The sequence below is a fragment of the Emydura macquarii genome, unplaced genomic scaffold (genome assembly GCF_026122565.2).
Source record: "Emydura macquarii macquarii isolate MOO-44397 ecotype Brisbane River unplaced genomic scaffold, CSIRO-AGI_Emac_v2 contig_1253, whole genome shotgun sequence".
Taxonomy (NCBI): Eukaryota; Metazoa; Chordata; order Testudines; family Chelidae; genus Emydura; species Emydura macquarii.
In genome coordinates, this window is record NW_027131390.1 from 19725536 (window position 1) to 19751010 (window position 25475).

The window sequence follows — 25475 nt, forward strand, 5'->3', positions numbered from 1 at the left end:
TCAGGCAGGTGAATGGCCTTGTAGACAAGACGTGGAACTAGGGGACCTGAGTTCTATTCCCAGCTCTGCCACGGTTTCATGATGCAACCCGGGGCAGGATCCTTAACACTTGGAGCCTCATTTTCTCACCCCATTCTCACCTGAGACCTGGGAGACCCTGGTTCCATTCCCCATTCTGTGCGAGGGGGAGAAAGGATTTGAATGGGGTCTAACGAATGAGCTAGGGGATATTCTGATGTGGGCGCTCCCTCAGTCTCTCCTGTTACAGCTGTTCCACTGTGGATAAATAATTGAAGAGTGGCAGGAGCAGAAGGACTGGACTATGTCTCCCCCACCTCCCAGGTGGATGCCCTAACCCCCAGTCTACACAGTGTCACTCACTCACTTGCTCTCTGGTCCAATAACTAAGTAATCCTACCTTCCCCCTTTAGCAGACAGGGGGAACTGAACGTGAGTTGCCCATATCTCGGGTGAGTGATCTAACCACTGAGCTAAGAGTTGGAAGATGGCCACCAACACATCCTCTGGCTGGATTTTGAATGGGACTTGATCCAATAGGCAGCCTCTGAGCCCACCTACCAGATCAGGCCCTACATGTGAGATAGGCGTTCCTCCAGCTATCCTCTCCCAGTTCGTGGGTCGCTCTGAGGCTAGGCGGGAGATAGGCTAGAAGGAGGCAGCAGTGTGCATACCCAGAGGCAGAAACCTAGGTGTTGAAGGAACTTGGACACTGACAATTTGGCACCGAGTGAGTTTAAGCACCTACAGACTTGGGCAGCAGTTCTGTGGATTGCCATGGAGCCTAAAACTGAGACTCAGGCACGTAAGTCTGGGGTTTAGTTGCCTAAATACCTTTGTGGCTCAAGCCCAACAAGCCTTCCCTACCTCAGGTTTCCCAGCAGCCAGAAGATGCCACAGTTGTGTACAAATAGAAAATGATTTGTGTCTGTGGGGGATAACGGAGAAGTGATATCGGGAGACATCTGGAAGCTACATCTTCAAACTTTCCAGTGGGTGAAACTCTCAGCTGTCATGCCTGAACACGTTTATTTTCACTGCGCTGCTATCACACCAACTGGCTGCATGTACGTCCACGGAGGGGTGGTCAAGATCCATGAAAGCAAACGGACTGGCTCCTTATTTAAGACGTGGGCTAGTAGTCCCCAGCCTCCTGGAACTGTTATGGGAGAAGCTGTTGGGATTCTCCCCTCATCTAGCAACTCTCTCCAGATCGCAGCTTTTGCACCTTGGTCTCACACAAGGACTCATTGAGAGGTTGAAATGAGAACTCCTCACAGTTCTCACTCTGTCCTAAAAACACTCAGTGTGGAGTTCTGAGGCGTGAATCCTGCCTTGCCTTGGCAGTGTGTGTGGGGAAGGGGGTACTGGCTGCTCTGGGGAAAGGACAGCTAGCTGTTGAGGCTAGGTAGGGAGTAGCTGGGAGGGGAATTAGGCACCTCATCTTCTGTCCCCACCAGCAGCCACCACTTCCACTGCTAACTGCTGCCTGTTCTTTCCGGGCTCGGGTACAACAGAAGAAGCAGCGACAGGAGAGGCTGCTAGGAGAAGCAACTACAAGGACATCCCTACACCCAGCTGGAGGCATGAGGATCCAGTCACGTGGCCAGATACATGCGTGACACTTGGCAGCCTTTTAATGGGGGCATCTTCACTGCCTTCAGTCAGCTTTGGCCCAGGCACTTAGCACTTAACTCCCATATAACCCAGAGGTAAGAGAAGTCAGCAGCTCCCCCGCCCAAACCACACAGTGTTTTTAAAACGCAGAGAAGTGCAGACATATTTTCAAAAATCTGCATGTTACAAACAGTGAATATACAGCAGCTTCTTGGGGTTCCCAGGACCACTGCTCACCAGCGGCACCTTCAATGCCATGCAGTGACATTCATTCATTTTTGTAGCACTGCCCATATCTCTCTCCAAGAACCAAGATAACACTGGTGCTACTAAGGCCGATGCTACATTGACTCGGACTCTTGCTCTCTCTTTGAAAAACTGCCATTCACAGCATGGAAACATGGCATCGTTTCTTCCAGAACTGGGCCTGGGGTTTTGATTTATAACCGTTTCCAACCACCTGACTTCTGAAACAATCCATTTGGTCTGTGACTGCAAATAAATGGATTGACAAGATTTGTAGGGCTTGGATATCTTAAGTCAGATTTATAAATCTTGCCAAGATTTTCTGGCCAGTAAGGATTTGATTTACAGATCTGCAGCTCTTAGCTCAGGATATGGGAGATGGATGGCCTTTGAAATGCTGCCATTGTGATCTGGGTTTGTAAATCCCGCTCTTGCATCCTTTAACGCAGTGGATATGATTTATAAACCCTGATCAGGTTTTGCACACCTGGCTACTCCTTGTAATTCAGCCTAAGTGACAAGTTGCCTAATGGTAGCGATGAGCAAATCTCAGAAGTCTTGATTAGCAGTCAAAAGTTGTTTCTCTGAGTTAGCTGTATCTCTTGGACTAGCAATTCTCATGACACAACATTTTGGCACTTCTGCTTCAGATCCTGACCCTGCAGCCACATCTCTTTGCTCATCAAAAGGAAACTCAGAGGTCCATTAACCTTTCCAGCACCAGAATCTCATCTTTATGTCATTCAGCTGGATGGGAAAGCTTCTTAACCAAGCTTCCTGAGCCTCAGAAATGTTTTTGCATGACTTGAGATGAAAGTTAAGGAGCAGGGTGCTGAGTTCGTCATTTTAATCCACTTTTATCATGACCCTCTAGTTACCTACCAGAAACAGGTCTATTTCCTCAGATTGTTTGGGATACAGACTGTCTTATTTTGTGTGCGCACAGTGCCTCGCAGAATGGGGCCCTGATCTTTGAAGAGAGCCTATAAGTGCTATTGCAGTACAAATAATTAATAGTAATGTTTAGCAGAGTTGCCGCGGCATGTTAGGGATAGCACTATAGCAAACATTGTCATACTAGGAATATGTATTATCACAAGGGTGACAAATACCCAGGCTGCTAAGTGCAGGGTTGCTCTTAATAGGTTAAGAAAGTTTGATTCATTAAACTTGGCCGACCACAGGCATGCATCATTCAGAGTCAGCTCCTGAATATGGTAATGTTGTAGATCACATAATACAGCTGATGGCGTTCTCAGATTGGGCTTGAGTATCATACAACAGAATATATCACTGTCTGTAACTGCAGCTCCCCATAAATATTGTTGCTCTTCTTTATTCAACACTTGGCTGGCTCCAGAGCACAGACAATAGCTTTGCTGGTGTTGGCGCATTTTATCAAGATGGCAAATTGTTAGTAGCTGGCAGTTTTGAGTCCAGCGTCCACGTCGCCAAGTGGCATATCCCAAGTGGCACTAATTCTTTGACAGGAGGCTCTGTTTGCTTCAGAATCTATCAACGCTAACTTAAGTGTCAGCCAAGGGACAGGTGTAATTTAACGCAACCAAGAAGAGGTTCTTTCTCCCTGCCTGTATCTCTGGTGTCTGAGCATGCTCCCTCCCTCCTCCACATTCCCAGCCCCTGCTGCCCCCTGAAGAGAGTGAGAGATCCCTCCTCTGTCATGACACTTTGTCACTAGATGACCAGGATACTTAATGGATTCACTTCCAGGTTCACTGAACTTTTTGGTCACACATGGTATGTCTACACTGCAATTAAAAGCCCTCTCACCTCGCAGGGTCCTACAGCTTGAAAGTCTACACTGCAATGAACTGGCCCCACACCCAAGACCTGTGAGATCGAGTCAGCTGCCACAGACCAGCCATGGGTTTTTAATTGCCATGTAGCCATACCCATAAAGGTCAACCCTGTAACTTTTACAGCTGGAAACGCCACAAGAAACTGCAGGATTTCACATCAAGACCACGAATCAGCCCTAGGATTGTTCAAAAGGTTTGCAGTTAGTGAATCGCAAAGCCGTGTATGTTTCACATGCTTTGGGTGGAAGGTGAGACAAAACTCTCACTACCAGGTTGGCACTTTAGTGCTGCTTGTTGTAATAATTAGAGCAGAGCTCACACCAAAATCTTCAATCTAAGTTATTTAGCTGATAAACCCCTTGGAATAGGGACCTTATCTTCACGCCTCTCTGTGACCTAGCAACTCTGGGCACTACATATAGTTTTTATCCAGATCTGAGCTTTGTGACTGCCTCTATAATGGGCCAAACACCCACAAACTTGGGGAAGAAAAGAGTTCTCACATGTTTTAGCCCTCTAACTACAATAATAATTAGTCCCTCAATTGAGCATCCAAGGATCTTGTAGCACTTTACAACTTAACAAATTAAGCCATAACACACACACACACGAGGTGGGAAACCATTATTATCCTACCCATAAAAATAGGGAAGTTGAGGCACAGGTAAGTGACTTGCCCAAGGTCACATAGTGAGTTAGTGGCAGAGTCAGGGCTAGAACACAGGTGTCCTAACTCCCACCTAACTTCTACTACCAGCCCATGCTTCTGCTCTTGATTTGTGTGTATTCGTTACTTGGCAGACTTTCTGCTCCATGTACACTCTGCATCCAAATAATAAAGACATGCTTTCTACCAAAGTGGGAGAATCTCCTTACAGAATTACCCCCCTGGGAAGAGATTGTAATCCAGAAGGAAATGAGCAGAAATTAAGGGTTGACTGTCTTGGTCTGACTCTTGATTAAATGAATGTGATTCTTCTCTATGGATTATATTTCAGCCCACTAAATAGAGAAGTGAGAAGTAATTCAAGGTGTCAGTCAAGGCAGAAAGTTAAGAGTGACTCCCGAATACCAATAATCCTTCCCTGCATGTGTTCAGTGAAAGCTGCAGGACCCATCGAAAGCAAGGAAATCAGAGTAATCAACATGAGTTATCACCAGCGAACCATTTCTATCATGAAAACCAGACAGACGACAGCAGGGTCCTCTTTAAAGATTATGTTTTGAAAAGGCAGCTGATCAGATAAAGAAGAGCAATTATCTAAAGGGATAATAAAATTGTACAGGCCCAGTAGGGAGGCAGCAGAGGCAGCAGCTGGGAGAGAAATAGCAACAGGCAATGTGCAAGAGTGGGCTCAGTTTGGATCAGTACTCAAGTATTCAGATATTTACCCAAACATCTGAACTTCTGGGTATAAAGAATTCATGTGTGGTGACAGCAGACATAACTGCAAGCAATGACTAGCACCCAAACCTTTCATGACTCTATAAGCTACTAATAGTACAAGGTTGCTGTATCATCTTTTTGGGCCCTGCCATTACAGATCATCCCTCCCCCCTTCTCTAAATCTGGGCTGGAAATCTGATGAAAACAGAGTCCCTTGTAAACTGTCAGTATAGTAATTCCCTTCCTGATCCCAACTGGGAAATCCAGCATTCATGGATGCTGGACCATCCTTTGCTCACCCCGCTGCAAAAGAAAACCCTGAGAGTGGTAACTCATGATGTAAATTAACTCTCTTTCTGCTTGTTCTCCAAAAGCTCTTCTTTGCTGCTGTCATCCACATTAGCATCATGCTGAAATCAGTGAGACAGCAGAGTACACACAGTACAATCAGCAGTACAGCAACTAAAGTGGATCCTGCCTGAACACAGCAGGAAGCTCATGGAGGAAAGCTCCTTCTACCCTACGGCCACCATGGCAAAATTAAGCAAGGGCCAAATTGAATCTGGTCCTAAACTGAATATGTAAGCAAATGTTTAAAGAAAGTAACACAGCTATTTCTGAGAGACTCCCATCTGATCAGTCAAAAGCAGCTTCCCCTCCTCCCACCCTCTGAAAAATCATTCAATGTACAGTACATAGAGGATTAACAACGTAGCTGGCTCATGATTAAGGCAAACCAAGACCCTCACATGAGATGTGCTGGGGCACCTTCAGCTCTCAATGAAGGGTTTCCTCACACAGCCATGCTCCGAAAAGACAAAAGTGGCAAAGAATACTATGTGGTGAACCTGACTTCCAGAAAACAAAGGCATGACGTGAGGCAGCTACCAGGAGAACTCTGAGCCTAGAGATGAGGTGATATGCAGATCAGAGAATGCTGGCACAGCTCTTTGCCAATTTTCTTTGAAAGTTTGCCCACAACCTTCTAACTTCAAAACAAAGACCCAGACTAGCCCCACAACCTCAGTGGGTTTCACTAGGGAGTTTGGAGAATACACTCTCAAAAGGAAAACATCCAGATTTCATCTGTATTTGCAAAACACTTTGGAAAGGACAGCCACATAAATGTGTCACAGAGATAGCGACAGTAATGAATTCAAAGGACATTTGGTAATAAAACTACAGACAATTTGAAATTATACAGTTCCCCCCATCTGCGAGGAATATTCAGCCAAAAAGAATGGAGACCCCAATGCCTGTGTTAGGTTATAAAGCCTCTGATTTATATCCAAGGTGAACTAATCTGAGCAAAATAGGTTAATGCTGCAATTTTTATATTGCCATAAAATAATTCACACTAATTACAAAAAAAATCTGCTGCTGCAGAAACTGTGTACCGGATCCTGGAAGCTTTTACTAAAGCATATTGTCAATTTCCAAGGCTAAATACACAGCAGACAAATGCCACCACTAGAGCAGGTAGAAACATTTTTCAAACAATGACTTACTTTATTGACTAGCAGCTGTTCAGCTCCAGGCTTCAGGGGTTTCCATCTACTTCCACCATTCCTGCCACCTCTGCGTACCTCCAGAGTCTGTGAACCCAGGTCGTTCTCAGCTGTCAGGACAAAATCCACACAAAAAGGAATTAAAGCATAAACACCACCTACTGTCTCAGTTTGTTTAAATGAAAGAAACGAGACAGTTTGAAGAGACTCGTTCAAGCACTACTTTTTTCTAATAAAAAAAAAAAAAAAGATTTTATTTAGGTGCCTAATTCATGCTCTTGAGAGGGAAAAAAGGTATCCTAGGTCGGATGCTGTGGAAATTCAAACAGAAATTAAGAGGCCAAATTCAGACCTGGCATAAGCAGGTAAGGGCAGAGAGGCTGGATCACAGGCCAGGATGCTATTTTGCAAGCACAAGAAGATGTAATCTGAATTCATTGATATTAAAGGTATGGTATCTCAAGGACCATACATTCTAAACACTTCTTATACATCTTTGGAAATCTGGGATTCCCAGCCTTGGTGGTCTACAAGATGACACACCATGAAGTGTAACTGCTCCTTTAGTCTTTGAAAAACAAGAACAGGCCATTAAAGGGCTGTGTACCAAAAAAGCCAGGATGTTTTCATCATCCCCAGCATCCTTGGCCAGTCCACCGATGGAAACAATTGCACTTTAACTTCAATGGAATTGCATTCACTTACACCAAGTCTGAACTTGACCCTACAGACAACTGAGCATCCTCAGAGGACTCTATACCTGAAGGTGCAACAGGCTATTAAGGAGATCCAGATGAACTAGGAGGACTAGATGGTTCAAGAATAATTCACCTTTTATTAAAGTCAGCTCTATTGCTCTAACCAACCATGAATCGAGCTCTTCCTCCCCACCCACACCTGATGGGAATGGCTCAGTTCTGGGGAGAAGCCTTTGCTCTAGTTTAGAGAGGTCTATTCCCCTCTCAGATTAGCCATGGTTTGGTTTGAATCACTTCCTCCAGACCACCCTTCTCACAGTGCTGGCCTGGAGTGACATCCACTGGGAAAGATGAGCTGTACAAAGGCACCACATATAGGTTTGCAGCTGATGCCAATGCAGACTCCTGAGTCAGCAGGCCACACATGGCTTGAGCAGACAGCACAGGCAGCGTGTGTGCCTGAATGTTTGTTTACTTCCCCTGGGGCCTGTCATCCCTTGCAGGAAGAAAAGAGCTGAATTCTGGAAAATTTGCCTGAGAGATGTACAGCATTGATTTCCCTCTTTCCAATCCACCCCTAAATCCAGACAGCAGCTGCACTGGATGCTAATCTAGGATGGCTGCATGACTCAGAGCTGGGCCCAAACCAAAATCCCAGATCCAAAATATCAGATCCAGACTGTGAAACAGGCCAGTGAGAGGACAACCCGAATCCCTAAATCTAAGTGGTCCTGATTTGGGGAAAATGGAGATATGAGTCTGGATGTGAACTCTGCAGCTCAATTTCACCCCTATCGTACAATGGTAACATGCTCTATACATAGTAAATAGCACTACAGTTTGGAAGCTAACAGCATCTGGCAGACAGAATCAGCTAGATCTTATTAAACAAGTTTTAGTATGACCTGCTCCCCATGCAGACAGGCACCTTTCAATGGCAAGTTTTACTCTACGGCACAATGAAATTAAAACCTACTGTTCATCCTACACCTCTCTTATCATACTACTACCATGCTGTGCTTCCAAAGTGCCATTCATCTGATGATCTCAGAGTACTTCATAATCAATGTTCAGAGACACTTAAAACTAAAACATGGGGTTTTGTTCTGCTTCCCAGTGATAAGCTAACCATGAAATTCACAGTCATGGACCCGATATCCCACTCCCAACTGAAAACAATGGGAATTTTGCTCCAGATCAAGATCCATACGTGAAGTGATTAGAGCTGGGGTTATGTCTCAAACTCATCTCTAGTTATGGAATTGCACTCAGGGCTGCTCAGGCAAGGAACCTGATTTTCTCCCTGTGTTACTGGGAGGGGGGGGAAAGGAGAGAGAGAGAGAGAGCTTGCACTGAAACCTCTTTCCTAAATGCAGTACTGACACAGCCAGCCAACTATTATTTTTAGCAGTGCACGTTTCTCTTTCTAGTCTCTCAAACAAACAAAAAATAAACCAAGCTGCAGTGTGAGCACTGATTACAGCTAAAGGATGATACAAGACTAGAGAGGCAACATACAGCCCCTGTAACACTCGCATTCTTAAAAAGGCTTATCAACTTCCACCCACACGCTAGAAATGTGTCAGTACAGAGCAGCATTCATTTTAGTAAGCAGCTGCTTCACTCTTTCACCACTGGTGCTTCTCGCCCCTGTGGTACTGCCACTATCCATGAACGCTTGGTTGCAATCCATGGCATATCTGGATATACCTACACTGCTGGTATTCTTCACCTGGATGTACCTGAACATTCGGATTTCTTGGTGTTAGTAATATTAACCCTGTGGGAAAGAACTGCCATACTCTATTTGTCATTCTTCTTAATCAGAGAGAGCAGACATTGAAGACACCCGTTAGGTCATCAGTTCATCTCCCTGCCAGTGCAGGACCAGTCTCTGCAGTACATTCTCTCATGGGAGTGGACGACAGAGGATGGATCACTCAATGATTGCCTGTTCTGTTCATTCCCTCTGAAGCACCTGGCATTGGCCACCATCAGAAAACAGGATACTGGGCTAGATGGACCATTGGTCTGACCCAGCCTGGCTGTTCTTATGCTTTTTCTGGAGTAGTCTGGAGATAGGATTCATACCACTTTCCTTGGCCAACTATTTCACAGCATAATAGATTGTACTCAGGTTCCTGATATTGTCTCCCCTCTTGATCAGGAGGAGGATCCAGACTTGAAAAGAGCTTTTCCTTCTGATGTTACATTCCCAAACAAACCTCCCACCTGCATCTCTGGGTTATTTAGATGATCATTCATCTTCTCAAACGCAATATTCACAAAGAGACTACTCAATTACATAAAACTGTCCAGGACACAGAACTGGGAAGAAATCATCATGTACAGCAAATGAGGTGAAAACCCAATCATAGGTTGCTAAACGGTTTTTACACTTCAGAGCACCTTCCATCTCTTTTTTTGGTAATGAAAATCTGGGGACTCTTTTCATAGGAGTTATAGAGGGGGAATACTCTTTATTTGCAATACACAAGAAGATCCCAATTAGTCAGGGTTAAACTCTCTACAACTTGGGGTTATTGCAACCTGTTTCCCCAAGTTCCAGATTTATAACAAATAGGGATGTGATTCCAGACCATCTCCCCTAGTCCCTAACCCAACGCCACTCTTGCTGCTTTGGTTAAAAGACAAGTCTGAGTAGTCAAATGAAAGGCGACTCACCACCAGTGCTCAGCAACAGTCGCCTCTTCCAGCCCAGCTGGTCCAGCCCCATTGGAGTGCTTTGGGAAAGGGGTAAGGAGCGACATCTGTCCAACAGGATTTTGAAAGGAGGTGCTTGTGGTGATGGATGAAGAGGGTGAGACAGGGGCTGGAAAGAAAAAGATTGTGGGGGAGGAATATTACTGCCTATGGTTTACAAAAGGTCAGATTCAATCATGGCATATTTAGTGCAATATCATGAGTCAAGTCTTTCTCTAAGACCTTAAGCTCACTGTAACACACTCTAAATGGTCCAAACACATCTGTGACCACTTCATTGTTTGCAATAGCAAGATTATGACTTGGAGATAGTCTCTGTATAGTATCGTCATTCATTTCTAGTAGGTCATTTGTTTGAACTCAGATCCACGGGTATAATTTTCAAAAAGCATACAAGTCACTTAAAAGAGCATAAGTCAATGTGACATAGGATCTTAAGTCTCCTGGGTACTTTTGAAAGTTAGACCCACGGTCAGTAGTGATCAAATTGTCATTCCTTCCTGGCTGTACTTTGCTGGCCTACATGAAACAAGTAGTTTGTCATCTCAGTCCAGTTCCCATGTTGGCATGTCACAGTAACCACCACCACCACCACTACAATCCACATTCACTCAGAGGGGTCAATAATTTAAGGGTATGGAAAATGAACTACAATATGCTTTGAGATGATTTCTCCAAAACTACAGGAGCAGTGTGAAAACCTTGCACTGTCTTTACTAGTATTATGGTTAAAGAGAAAACATCAGTTCCTGGCACTGGCTATCTTGCCTTTTACTCTATAATTTGTTTTAATTACAAATATCACTTTAAAAAAAAAAAAAAAGCACACACTTAGCTGACTTACTAACAACACAGAATTACACTTAAGTCTGAAAGAGCTAGGATATACATGCCAAAGCAGTTCCAGCAATACCCTAGCTGAGTTATTCAGAGCATTGTCAATTTTGTTAATAAACACCACCTGTATAAAAGTGAATTATCTCCCAGCTCCCCAAGATCTTACAAATACAGCTGCCTTTCTAGTCATTTGCAGGTAAGCATATTAGGTCTTTTCCAGTGCAATAAACTGAACCCTATACTTGGTCTTTGAACAGGACAGCAAGTTGCAACTTTGTTATGTGTAGCAGGTATTCTTGTTGAGCTGTTAGGTTCATTAAGGGAGCATAGAAGACCATCTGGGACAGGAAAGGGTTCTGCACACAACAGTGCAATTTTATTACCTTTGAGGTGGACATGGTTGTAAAAAAGTATATCAAAAATTCTAGACTATCCTGCCACTTTAAGAACCAAATTCAATAGCTCTTGCCTCAGCTAAAATCAAAGTGTGGCATAGGGCTTGCTTCAGTCACATCAAAAACAAAAGTATGAATATCATTGCAAGCAAGAAAAACTCACCTAGCTTCCTTCCTCTTTTGGTAGAGACACTTCTGCCCCCAGCCTGGTGCAGCCCACCTCACTCCTCTAGTGTGACTGGAGGAATTAATTAATTGTCCACAGCTGGCCCAGGCCTGCTACATAAGCAAACCCCCTCACTCATTACAGACCTTCTTCTAGCCTGCAGGATAGCATTAACCTCTTCCCTGCCAACCCCATCAAACAGTGTCTGTCTGAAGCATCTGTCATTAGCCCCTTATCTGAGACAAGATACCAGCAATATTTACCATTACTCAGGTCTGGGTGCCAGTTTCTATTGTTTCTCTGAGAGGTGCAAAACTCAGATCAGAATGCAAATGCTTCTAAATTCCATGAGTATTCAGAGATAGGTTTTGGCTTGGCATATTATAAGGATAGGGGCCATCTGAGAAGTTACATTAGTGAGTATGAAACTGCAAGGCCTTCCAACCCTCATGCTTCAGAGCATACGTTGATCAACAGCTGGAATTTCTCTCTCTCACACATATACACACACACACACACAACTGCACTGTATTACATTAGCTGCATTATGTTCACATTACATCTTCTTCTGAAGCATCTGTCACTGAAGTGTGTTATTCACAACACTTGTTACTGTTGTAGTCTGTTCTCCCTAATGTATTTATATGGAGCCTGTCACCCTCATTTCTAGTTCTGGGATCACAATTCCTATGTTCTTGCTAGAGATAGGACACAAAGTTTAGATCAAATCTTTTTGATTTAATCTAGTCAAAAATGGGGCTGGCAGGGAATTTGAATATAAGGGGTTAGTTAGTTAGGACTCATCTCGGGTTAGGACTTATTATCTCCGGTTGTTGACTGCAGACACCTCTGTACTCTTTCACTAAGCTTAGAAATAGTACCAGAACATCTATTTCGACTGAAGGGGTCATACAGAAAGGAGTAAAAACGAAGAAGTGGTTTTCTTGAGAGTGGATTGCTAAGTGCTAGCGTGACACATACATTTATACCCAGTGCCTGTAAAGTACTTCTCAAAACAAACAAACAAAAAAGGCTTTGCTGTTACTGAAGCAACCATAAAGTGGCTGAGTACTCTTTGGCTATGCCTCTACCAAGGTAATAGAGAGTGAATCTGGACAAAGAGACAATTGCTTTTTAAAACTAATAGGAAGAACACTATAACTTTCCCTCTCTCAAATAGCAGCTAATTTTGATTAATTAAAGAACAATTATCTTGAAATGGCCAAATGTGCAGTGACTCTTTGAAGAATGGGTTCATTTTTTAGTGTTGCATAATTCAAAATCAGACTTTTACTTTTATTCTGACAAATGATGAGTCTCAGATACACTCTGAGTTAGGAAATCATCAGAAATTTCTGGGGATTATGGTCAGTAACAAATGGGAGATTCACAGATTCCAAGGCCAGAAGGGACCATTGTGATCACTTAGTTTGACCTCTATAACACAGGCCATAGAACTTCCAAAATAATTCCTAGAGCAGATCTTTCAGAAAAACATCCAATCTTCATTTAAAAATCACCAGTGATGAGGACTCCACCATGACCATATGTAAATTGTTCCAGTACTTAATTACCCTCTTTTTCCTAAGCTTTCGGGCTAGATAAGAGTTGCATCTATCTTAGATATTTACAAGGCCCCAATTATCACTGTAGCTGAGTGCCTTTCATGTATTTATCTTCAAAACATCCTTGTGGGGTAGGGAAGTACTGTTATCACCATTTTACAGATGAGAAGCTGAGGCAAACAGAGAATAAGTTATTTGCCAGAGGTCACACAGGAAGTCTATGTCAGACTAAGGAATTGAACCTACATTCCCCAAGTCCCAGGGTAGTACCCTACTCAGTGGACCAGCACTCCTCTTTTGAGTTGTAGATAGAATGGTAGGCAAAGTAGGTTCTATTTCCAGTCATGCAAGCTTTATGTATATTATGAATGCAGGGGGACGTCCCTGAACATGAACTAGAAATAAAAGAGAGCTTATGGGACAAGGTTGCAGGGAATGCCTGACATTTTATAGTTCTTTACTATTAATTATTGTTATTTATAGTACAGTAATGTCCAGAGACCCCAACAGGAATCAAAGCCCCAGTAAGTTAGACCCTGTTCAAATGCATAGTATGAGATATATTGTGAGCTGTTTGGGGCAGGGAACTAATTAAAAAGCCACAAGTGCTTATAACAAACTAACGTAGAGAGTGGGGAATAGCAGATCACAATTAGGGGAACATGTGGTTACATGGCTTAGCCCTTTGCCAACTAGTTGGTTGAGTTAAATATATAACAGTAAAGCCATCAGCCTTTACACCAAGCCTCCCACTGACAGCAAAAGAGGAGTATTCGCAGATAAAAATACCAGCTAAAGAGAAAATAGAAGGTTTTTAAATTAAGATTTTACTAGGACCTTAGTGGTTATTAAAATTAAAAATATCTGAAAATCAGAACAGCTTGGAGTTAATCACGTTTTACTTTTAGTTAAATAGCTAATAAAAGTCACCTATGTAAATCAAAGGACAGGATTTGGCCCTATATATACACATAAGGCCCTGCCAGTAAAATACAGCTACTACAGAATAGAACAGAGCAGCCATTTGGCCCCAGCAGGTTTTAGGAGAGTGGGGAAGTGAAGTATCATTTCTTGATTTGAAATATCAGGCTGAAGTAATATTACACATGCGTGCATGTGCGCAGAGTGTAATCAGTGATACTCCAACTGGAAATGGACCAGTATTAACCATGAGTTACAGAGAGAACTCTGAAGATTGGCTCTAGGAGATGTCCCTTCTCCTGGTTACTGTGATTCAGTATTCATGTTGGGAATGGGAAATGGAGGAGTTGTTCAGTAATTATAGGTCTCTGCAGTAATCTTTGCAACATTAAATGCCAGACAGCCAATACAACAATAATCTAAACTCAAAAGACCACTATGAGAATTTGCTGAGCATTGCCAGCAATTTCTTGTCAAATAGAGAAAAAGAAAGTAGCAGCTTCTCCCAGTTGTGAGAAGCATATTGTGCCAGTGACTATAAAATTAAGATAAGCAAAGCTGCAAGTCTGTGACTGAATTTAGAGCTCCTGTGTCCAAGTCCTGTGCTTTAACTGCCAGACTACGTACCTGCTATTCTACTGAATGTACCAGTCCAGGCAGCACAGGATGCTGTGCAGCTGGATGCACCAGGCATGTACATTGAGAATGCACTTCCTGAGTCCCTGAATTTCCCTGGTATAGCCACATGGTGTGCAGTTACTGCATGAGAGATTACCGTATATGTGCCGCTCATGAATTAAAGCATCGGTTACACTACTAGCAATAATGTTTGCTCACATTGCTCACACCTCAAAATGTGGAATGCTTCATGGGGAATCGTTGGTCCCGCTCCCCAATAAAGGGGCCAGCTTTTTGTGTGATCTTTAGTGCACCAACAATTCAAACAGATTTGTTCCATGAATGATATTTACCAACACTAAGGTGAAGAAAGGGCTGTTCCACCTGTGATCTTCAGCAGTATCAACCACAAAATGAGGGACCACTTCACTGCAGTCTGGGGCAGTAGCTGCCTGTGTTACTCATAAGAGAACCCTCCAGCATCAGACAGTCTCGAGCAGCATTCAGAAGCTAATTTGAATAGATCTTCACAGCTGATCTTAGGCAGCACTTACAGACAAAGTGGCAGGGGATCTATGAGTGGATAATCTTTTGTGGCTCAGGCACAGGCAGTGCCATTTTGAAATGGCACCCAAACCCTGTGGTGGAGATGTCCTTCCAGACAGGGCTGCAGCCTGAAAGAATCTGACTTTCACAGCTCTGGCTGCAACATTCCACCAGAAAAAGGTAACAAGAGACAACAGCTCTTGGCTTACTACATGCAGCTACAAGCATCTGCTGCTAGAAGGAATCCATAAGGAATCCCTTTCGGCTGAAAATTCAAATCATTAAGTAGTTGGTAAAGAGTGAGGGCTTTTAACTCCTGAAAATCAAAACATACTGATTTCACCAATAGCCAGCAGAGGGCACAAAAGGATTGCAGCTAAAAGCCAGCTGTGCTTTCATTGTTAAGAGTGACACTTCCTATTAAATGGGGAAAGGGCTGGTTTGAAATACTCAACCCCTAAAAGTAACCAGGATTAGGCGGGAGGAAGTCTCTACAACAGAAGTGAGCCTGATCCAAACACCCTTAGAGTGGTATTTGAAACATGAACCCCAGATTGAAATTTTGCAATTGTCCCCCACATCATTCCAAAACCATTGATCTACAAACCCATTCTCTCCCCACCAACAGCTGGGTGAGTTCAAATCTTGCGCTGGATTTTGCATTTTAGGTGTGTATCTGCTCTAAATCATTCTACAGCAACGACAACCAGACATCCTCCCTACTCATCCAGCCATCACCTCAAACTGACGGAAGCTGATCGCGTACATCATTACATCAAACCGAGATATGCCTGGCTCCAGACTGACTTCTTCCTGAAATGCTGATACTGTAGCATCAGCAGCTCAGCAATGCAAGATGCTACGATGTCATTCCTGGGAGCCGTGTGCTCTTTTTGGTTGAGATGATGTGGGTTGCAGGGAGATGCTATGTTTCTTGGAATAGTAGAAATGAAGATGGCAGCTTTGGCCAGTTTGCAGGTCAGGTTCTTAAGTTATCTGAGCTCCAGTGGAACCTGAAGTTCACCTTACCAGTTGTTTTCTAATATTTAGCCAGAAGTTTAAAACCAGGATGCAGATTTTACTCTAGAGCTGTGTTCAGATTGTTAAGGTTATAACTAACTTTCTATTAGCAACCTGATTTTAACCCCTACTATTTTTTAAATGCCTCAAATCCTTTCTGGCTGAATGGTTTGATGTGTCCCAGGAAGAGACATCATAGCATCTTGCATTGCTGATCTGCTGATGCTTTAATAGGGCCTGAGCAGGGTCTAAGAGCAAATGGACAGGGCAAGTTTAAAGTTAGCTAAAAGTCTGAAATATAAGTCGTTTTTTAACCTCTGAAAATTTATTGTGATTATTATTTATGTTAGGGTAGCATCTAGAGACCCTCACTAACATTAGGATCCCATTGTGCTAGGCGCTGTACAAATGCAACTGCAGACAGACACTGCCCTGAAGAGCTTACAGTCTAAGACAGACAAAAAGGGAAACAGGCAGAGAGAAATGACTTGCCCATGGTCACACTGCAAGTCAGCAGTAGAGCTGGCAATAGACACCCATCTCCTGAAATCCAGTCCAGTGCCCTGCGCATTAGACCACACTGCTTAGAATTGTAGCTTTCTTTGGGAATGTCTGATCTCATCAAGAGCCAGGTCTAGAAACTCCACATTTGTTTAATTCATTTGTCCTCAATGAGGACCAGGGTCTTTGTATATTTTATGGAAGGTTAGGGGGGTTATTTTGGAGATGTTTAGTATGACTATTTCAACTCCTGAGAAGTCTGCAGGATCCCTGGCAGACTTTAAGCCTCACTGGATTTTTTTCTCTTACAGTCTTCACAGCAGCAGAACTGCACCTGGATTCTCCTCTTCCCCATCTGAACCACCCACCCTAGTATCACCTGCCCCCTATGCATTGCCAAGTACTTCAGCTGAAATCCAGCCCCTTCTTTGAGCCCTGGAACCACAGCCTAGAGAGGCAGGGGGGATCTGCTCTCTGATGTCCAGGAACTGATGGATTTGTCCCTGTATCAGCAAGGGAACAGAGATCTCTACTAGCGTAATACACCAGTTTTAGCATGTCTAGTTGGGGATGAAATATTTCCAACTGCCACTCCCTGACAGAGACAATCAGGCAAACCCCCCAGACACAATATTTTGTATAGGAATTCCAGATGTGCACAGCCCCTGAAGAGAGCAGAGAGCCTATTGCCACTGCTTTTCCAGCATCTTCCTCCTTCGGGTTGATTGTCAGCTCTTCTGGGCTTTCCTCTTCTGCTCCTGCTAGAACACTGGTAAGTTGTAACTGCTTCTAATTCTCCTGCTACCACCTTATCCAGGTTTGGAAACCAAGTGAAAACTGCCACTGGTCACATATTTTTCTTTTAACCCCAATGCTAGACAATACATGAATTGTTGCTCTTCTCAACATCATCACACGCTACAGGAATTCCAGGAGAAGTTTCCTGCCCAATTATCTCAAGCACCATATTTGATTATGTTTGTTGGTAGTGTCTGTGAGCTACAGCAGGCCAGCCATGATCAGAGGACACATCACATATCCTGTTCATGCAGCTGACCTGGGAAATCATTTAGAGTGAGCTAAAAGACCGTCTTTAAAAACATGTCTTCCACAAGAAGTGATTTATCATGAAACAATTAATGAATGTTTAAATTGTTCTCCACACTGATGATTTGCCCAGTGCATCGCATTATGTAAGTGTTTATAACTAGACTTCAAGCTCTCTGGTACACAAACTCTCTGTTTCTGTGCATTGTACAGTGCTGTGCACACTGTCAGGGCTAAATTAATACAGCAAGAAATAATACAAATAATAATAGCCATATCCATTTCAACCTGGAGTTCGGCGTCCAGGAATTTTTACCTCAGTATTTATAATCTATTGCCAATTGCCAAAAATTCCCTTTTTGGCTCAGATGTTGTAATGACTCTCTTTTCCAACAGACTGGTCTCCTCACCTCTGCAGTGTCTGGTCTCTGCAAGCCAGGGGAAGGGAGGAAAACTGTTCACGAACTGGGAGGCATTCCCCTTCTGGCACTTAAAAAAATGCCTTCCAACCTGTCTCAGGATCACTAGCAGTGGCCTATGTGAAATGAGTAGCTGCAGCTTAGTCCAGTTCCTGGAGCACAGGAGTGCACAAATCTCCACCACAACTGGCACTAAAAGTAAGGTGCTCAGACTTGACAAAGAGCCAATGACTGAATGGGCCGCATGTTTGATGATCTCTCTCATACACAGAAACGGGTCCCTCCAGGACAGGCTTCAGGCCCATTAGCCTGTGGCAATGAGGGGTATGGGCACACCACTTCTGCTGCCTACACTATACCTGTCACATACAGACAGATACATAGGTACTCAGAATGAGGGCTTGATCCAAAGCCCATTGAAACCCAGTGGGAGTCTACTAACTTTGACTTCAAAGGGCTTTTGATCAGGCCCCAGGTTAGGCATCAGCCAGATAGAGAAGCCGGACATTTTCTGGTGCTACTAACTTGGAACATTTCACCTGGAGAATTCTTTTTTTAAATAGACTCACAAATAACGTGGTTGATTGTTCTTTGAAATGTCTTTAAAATATTTGTTTCAGCTCAAACTGTGACAAAGTGAAAGCAAACTAGGGTTGGGGCTTCCAAAGGGGGCTAAATGAGTTAGGCAACCAACACTCATGGACTTTCAATTGGAGTCGGGCACATAACTTAGACTGCATGTTCTTTGGGGCAAGGACCATCTCTTTTTCCTGTGTTTGTGGGGTCCTGGTCTATGGCTGGTGCTCCTAGATGCTACCACAATACAAATAATTAACAACAGCTCTAGGTCTCTTTGAAAATCCAAGCCTAGGGGTTGAAATGAAAGTGCGGAATACAATCTATCCACTGAATGCTTAAAATCCTACGTAACTGAAGAATTTCAGCACTTTTACCTCCACTTTTCATAGATTCCAAGGCCAGAAGGGACTCTGGTGATCATCTAGTCTAACCTCCTGTATAGCACAGGCCACAGAACTTCCCCAAAACAATTTCTAGAGCAGATCTTGTAGAAAAATATCCAACCTTGATTTAAAAATTGCCAGTGATGGAGAATCCACTCCAACCATTGGTAAATGGTTCCAATTGTTTAATTACTCTCACTGTTAAAAATTTACACCTTATTTCCAGTCTGAATTTTTCAGCTTCAACTTTGAGCCTTTGGATCATGATATATCTTTCTCCGCTACATTAAAGAGCCCATGAAATATTCGTTCCCCATTTAGACTGTAATCAAGTCACCCCTTAACCATCTCTTTGTTGAGCTAAATTGATTGAGATCTTTGAGTTTATCACTATAAGGCCTGCCTGTTTTCTCCTTTGATCGTTCCCGTGGCTCTTCTCTGAACCCTCTTCAATTTAATTAGCATCTTTCTTGAAATGTGGGCATCAGAACTGGAAACGGTATTCAAGCAGCAGTCACACCAGTGCCAAATACAGAGGTAAAATAACCTCTGTACTCCAACTCGAGATTCCACTGTTTATGCATCCCAGGATCACATTAGCTCTTTTGGCCACAGGTTTACACTGGGAGTTCATGTTCAGCTGATATCCACCATGACCCCCAAATCTTTTATGGAGTCATTGCTTCCTGGGATCCCCATCCTGTAAGTATGGCCTACATTCTTTGTTCCTAGACATATACATTTACATTTAGCTATATTAAAACTCATATTTGTTTGCATGTGACCAGTTTTCCAAATGATCCACATTCCCTCTGAATCAATGACCTATCCTTTTCATTATTTACCATTCCTCCAATTATGTGTCCTCTGCAAACTTTAGCAGTGATTTTGTATTTTCTTCCAGGTCAGTGATAAATTGTTAAATAGTGTAGGGCCAAAAAACAATCACAGTGGGACTCCACTGGAAATACACCCTCTCAATGACAATTCTCCCATTTACAATTACATTTTGAGACCTCGCCAGTTTTTAATCCATTTAATGTGTGCCATATTAATGTTATATTGTTTTAGTTTTTTAATCAAAATGTCATGCAGTACCAAGTCAACACTTTGAATGAGTTAAATGCAGTGTGTGTGGGGGGGGTGGAATTAAAGATACTTTTTGGAAATAACTATAAAGTTTCTTTCTAAGCAGGGACTATTTTTGCCACAGCTGCCCTTTCACGGACACATTGATATGTGTGATATGCCCAAATAGTTCTAAAACAAGTAGCTCAGAGATACCACCAGCTTACTGACCTCCCTTTTTTCTGCTTTAAAAATGTGTCCATTGCCTTTATCCATATAAGATATGAAGATCTAATTTAACTGGAAGCCCAAATAAACTATATCAAAACCAGTTTTGTCTGCAGACCTTCTACCCAGGACAGAATATTGTATAATAATAATTTTATAGTGTCTTATTGCTACAGTGTTACAGTGAAGATTGGTTATACCTTTCCATTGTTGAGTTCACCAAAGGAGACAATTGTACAGAGGCTCAATTGAATCTGATGGCACACTTTACTATGCTTAAAGTGGTTTGCTTTGTCTGGTCTCTCCATGGAAATTTGTTCTACTGGTAAACTTATTTCATGTTCTTTGACAGGAACATCCTCCAGTTCTAAAGTTTGGTCATTATCTGTTGCATGTTTTAAAAGAGAAGCTGCAAAGAGGTCTTGAGTACCAGCCAGAGCACTGTCTGGATCCTGAATATCCAGTTTACTCTTAAAATGATCTTGAGAATGTGACCGAGTCTTGTCCGGATCCTGAATATCCACTGGAGTACTCTTAGGGTCCTGAGTATACTCCGGAGCGCTACTCAGTTCCTGAATACCTAGTTTAGTCTTAACCCTGTCTTTCAAATGTAACTCAGTATTTCCAAGGTCCCGAGCCTCCGTCGCCGGAGTGCTTCCCAGGTCCCGAGCCTCTGCCACTGGTGTGCTGCCTGGGTCCTGAGTCAGAGGCATGTCTGGAAACTTTGATAGAGCCTTAGATAGGCCTTGTGTGTTTGACAGAGTGTAACAGTCATCTGGAAGTTCTGACAGTGGGGAGGTGGATGGACCTGGCCCAAGGTGAGAAAGGGAAATTTCATTAAAACTATCATTCTCGCTGTTCAAAACACAACTGCTGATCTCTTGAGATAACTCTGCTTCTACACTTCGCTGAGGCAGCTCTTTCTCTGTTGAACTTTCAGAACTATGATTATCCCAGATCCCAGAATCTGGAGACTGCAACGACATTCCCGTTGAAGAGAATGCCCTAGCATTTTCATTCTCAATAATCAAAGATTCTTTGTGGGAAGAGACTTCCTGCCTCTGGCTTCTGAAATTTGACTGAGGTCTTTGCTCTCCCTGTGAAAACGTCCTTGAAGAGCCTCGCCACTTTCTAGCTGCCTCAGCCACACTGTTAAAGAACCTAAGAACACCACCAAAGTGACTGGCTTTTGCTTCATTGTTTGATTTTTTAGGCTGGCTAAGATTCCCTTCACATCTTGTATCAAAGTCAAAATAAGAAGCAGAATTATCAGTTATATTTTCTAAGTTCTGGAAATTGGTTTCAACACTTTGATCTAGCAACTTTGAATTATCTTTGCTAGTTAATGAAATTCCCTTCAGATAGCTCCAGACATCAGAGCTTTTTCCTCTTCTGCTCTCCTCTGGGAGCATGGGACACCTCTTTTGATTGTCCCTTTCTGTAATCACAGAACTCTTAGAGTTTTCAAAATTCAAAGACTTGCTCTTTCTAGCTGACATTTTATGGCAATTATCATCATTATCTTCACTGTGTATTCTGACACTAATATCCCTGAGCCATTTATTTTCATTGGCATCAATTTCTGGAATGCTGACATTTAACTCTACATCTTCAAAAGAAGAATCCAAATCGTCTATGTACCCTGCATATGAATGACGGAAAGGCCTCTGACTGTCAGCTAGTTTCTTAATCCTGTAGACTGCTCTTTGGCCATTGTCCTCCTGGTCCTCCTCAGGAATGCGGGAAATCTTGGCTTTGGAGGGTCTCAAATCCACGTTCTTAGACATACTGGACGTTCTTAGTTTTTTAAAGGACCTCACCCTCTCCATGAAGGACATCTTGCGCTTTTCTTCTAAGGTCTCTGAGGTATCTCCTAGGAGGATCATGGACTGGGGTCTTTTGTTATTCATGGAGGGACCTTTCCTTCGGCTAACAAGATTCCAAATCCGGTTGCCCTTGGCTTTCTTCTTATACCTGGCTGCCTCTTCCCTTGCATTTTGGTTGATGCCACTGGAGTTGCAGTGCTGAAGGCCACAAATCTTTAATGCCTCACTATTCTCTTCCTCTGGATTGGCACGAAAAATCTTGTTCATGTATCCATTTGGCACCAGCCCAGCGTGAGCGTGCTGGCAATCCTCAATAATTTCCATCGTTCCAGTTGGCAAGTTGACGTACAGTGTCACAGCTCCATTGCCTTCAGAGGATTTTCTTCATGTGGCTTAAGGAAAGAATAAAAGAATGTAATTAGCAACAGAAAGGGATTTTAAGTTTACATTTCTTAAAACACCAAGGGCCAAATGCTGGCCTTACTGACATCAGTGGAGGTTTGACTTCCATTAAGCTGAGTTTCTACCCCACACATGTATAAAATTTAAAGCTGCTTAAACATTGATTCTGTTGTGAAGAATTAGTGACTACAAATAAGCTTCACACATCATGGTAAAGGGTACCACAAACATACTCATTTGGTAAAGGGTACACATGGTAAAGGGTTCCACACATGTGGTAAAGGGTACCACAGACATACACACATTTTATGATAAAACTCCTTTTGTCCAGTGACTCAGAATGGTGCTGAACACATAAGAGGTGAGGGGAAGGGAGGAAATTTCAGCAAAATCTCTGTCTAAGTGTAAGTTACATCTTCAACAAACCAATCCCATGCGAAGTAGCAACGTATTTACCCTGGAGAAGTCCAAACCTCTCCGGGCAGCTATTCCAAGAGGCTCCACACAATGCTCCTTACCTGGAGCTCAGATAACTGATAGTGTGTCCACACCAATTTGAAAGAGACAGGCTTTAGATCTCAACCCTGCAACTGTGTCAGCTGCATCGGGAACCCAGGACAGGACAGGACAGGACAGGGAGTTCCAAATGAAAGCACTGCAGCCACTACTGTCATGTATTGTAATGTATACAGGTTCCACTGACGTGAGCTCCAACCAACAGTATTTGTGGTCAGGATTAAAAGCAAGGGGCAGCAAGAGGTGCCAGTGGCTCAGCTTTCTTTGTGAAGATGCATTTGAACTCCCACTCATCTGAAACCAGAGCCTAATGTTCCTCTGCCACAGGTGGGTCCTTTGCCAAGTCATGCCAGCCCAGCCAGGAAAGACAGACAAGGATTCCTCTCTTTGACATCTATCCTCCAGATCCTAGCCCACGGCACAGCATGGAGTACAAGGCTGTTCCACTTCAGTGCAGTTGTGAACAGAGCCTGCACATGGACATCAGTAGGTTAAAGCACCAAGTATAGTCCTCAATACTGACCAGAGGTAAGCCCTGTGAGCACCCTTATTTTCATCAGCACAGGGGAAAGATAGGGGCAAGATGTGGGCAAAGAAAGGGTGTGTCTGAAAAGACTTGGACTTAATAGTAAATAGATTCATATGGCCTTCCTTCCTCCTGCTACTGGGATGGAGGAATAGTAGACTACACAGAAGGACTCTCAGTAACAAAGGATCAGGCCTCCCTCCCTATCCAGCTCATCACTTTTTATTCTGCATTTCTGTATGCAACACCTCGCACCTGCACTGTGCAGTTGGTAATTTCATTAATTATTACTACTCATTTTTATTACAGTAGTGCCTGCGGATCAACCAGGTTTGGCCCCATTGTACTAGGTGCTGTACAAACGTCAGGTAGTAGACAAGTCCCTGACCCACAGGGTTTACAATCTGAATTGCCTTCATTTCAACCATTCCCACCAAATCTAGATTACCTGGGGTGACACCTCACATAGAGACAGGTGAACCTACAAGGTTGTTAGAAACACCAGAGAACTCAAATGTTTATCCAAGCTAATTTGTGACGCCTGAGTCAGCACATCCTTAACACTGCATTTATTTTTATATGAATTAAAGGCATCTTGTTTTAGTTTGCACCAAGCCATCTGGGCCCGTGTAAATGGCTTTGGCTCTGGCGATAATAATGGACAGAGATGAAACACATTTACAAATAATAACGAGTTACCTCCAGTGTAACATAAAATGTCAAAAACTCAAGGCAACTGTAATGCCCTGATCTGGAAAAGCAGAGCAAGGTCATGCTTTGCTAGTGGTCAGGATTCTCTGGACCACCCCACCCCACCCACTGCTGCTTGGCAGCTTTGTGATGGAGAAATCGTAAAGAATGAAATTCACCACCCCCCCCCAGCAGAAGCCTTGAATGGGCTCTAGGCACCAATTAAGTCCCAAGTAGAAGACTTAAGTGGCACCAAGGTGTCTTGTGCTGGCCCAGTTTGGAGATAACGGGGAAAAAATAAATACAAAACTGCATTTTTTGTTAAAAATACCCATTGCCAAGGGGGACTATTTACCCTTTGGCAGCTTTGGAACTAGCCAAAGATTTCTAATCCCCAGGGCTGTTCAAATCACTTCACGCACATGAATTATTCACAGTGATCAGGGCTGTAATTGAAAGAATAATAGAAAGGAATGGAAATGAATGGCTGGGAAGGGAGCATTTTAAAAGTTGAAAGCTGCAAGGCCACCACGCACACTGCAGTGAAAGGCAAAGTCACAAAAGGCTTTTACTTTTCTTTTCTCTTCTTCTTTACCATTTATAATTTATTGTTCTTTACTGGCTAGATTACATCTGGGAAAAAGAAGACTGAAAAGAAACATAATTGTCTACAAATACCTAAGAGGGATGTTTCTAAAGGAGACAGGGATCAGTTCTGATTTGTCAAAGAGACCAAGTAGCAGCAGAACCAGATCCTGAGCTGCAGCTGATGAGTTCTCAGCACAGCTCACAAAGCAGGGTACAAAGGTGGCTTTAAACCAGGTGTGAACTAGAGCAGTTGCCATGGAGCCAGTTCAAGTGCCCTGCACCAGCCCCACCCCCGAAGCAAATTGATTTAGAGACTGGTGTTGGGGCAGTGCCCCTTTAAATCTCCTTCCACCACCACTTTGCCCAAATCTCTAAACAATTTGCAATTCGGTCACCACCGTCAACAATGAATGCCAAAGAGAGACTAGTTTAAGAGTAATGAGCAGCAGGGAATAGGAAACTCAGGGGTTTGGTGAAATATAGCACCTTTCACCTCTAAGGCCTTGTCTACACTAGCACTTATGCCAGTCAAATTTTTGTCGCTCAGGGGTGGGGAAAAAAAACACCCCCGTGAGCAACATAAGTTTTGTCTGCATAAGCGCTTGTGTGGAGAGCG

At 43.2% G+C, this 25475-nt stretch overlaps 1 protein-coding gene across 4 annotated transcripts in view; it reads right to left on the minus strand.

Annotated features, from left to right (window-relative positions):
- ARHGEF9 (Cdc42 guanine nucleotide exchange factor 9) overlaps nt 1-22424 on the minus strand; it is a 249961-nt gene extending 227537 nt beyond the window's left edge. The window contains exons 1-3 of one of the 4 annotated variants that reach the window (XM_067548283.1): nt 20512-22424; nt 9980-10127; nt 6597-6706 (exon numbers count right to left, since the gene is read on the minus strand). In XM_067548283.1, coding sequence (XP_067404384.1) covers nt 6597-6706; nt 9980-10127; nt 20512-22404 — 2151 coding nt within the window. In that variant the 5' untranslated portion in view covers nt 22405-22424. Of the gene's footprint in view, nt 1-6596; nt 6707-9979; nt 10128-11238; nt 11256-11413; nt 11523-20511 lie in introns of those variants that run through there. The other 3 variants (XM_067548282.1, XM_067548285.1, XM_067548284.1) reach the window with 3 other exon arrangements.
- Between the last annotated feature and the right edge of the window lie 3051 nt (nt 22425-25475).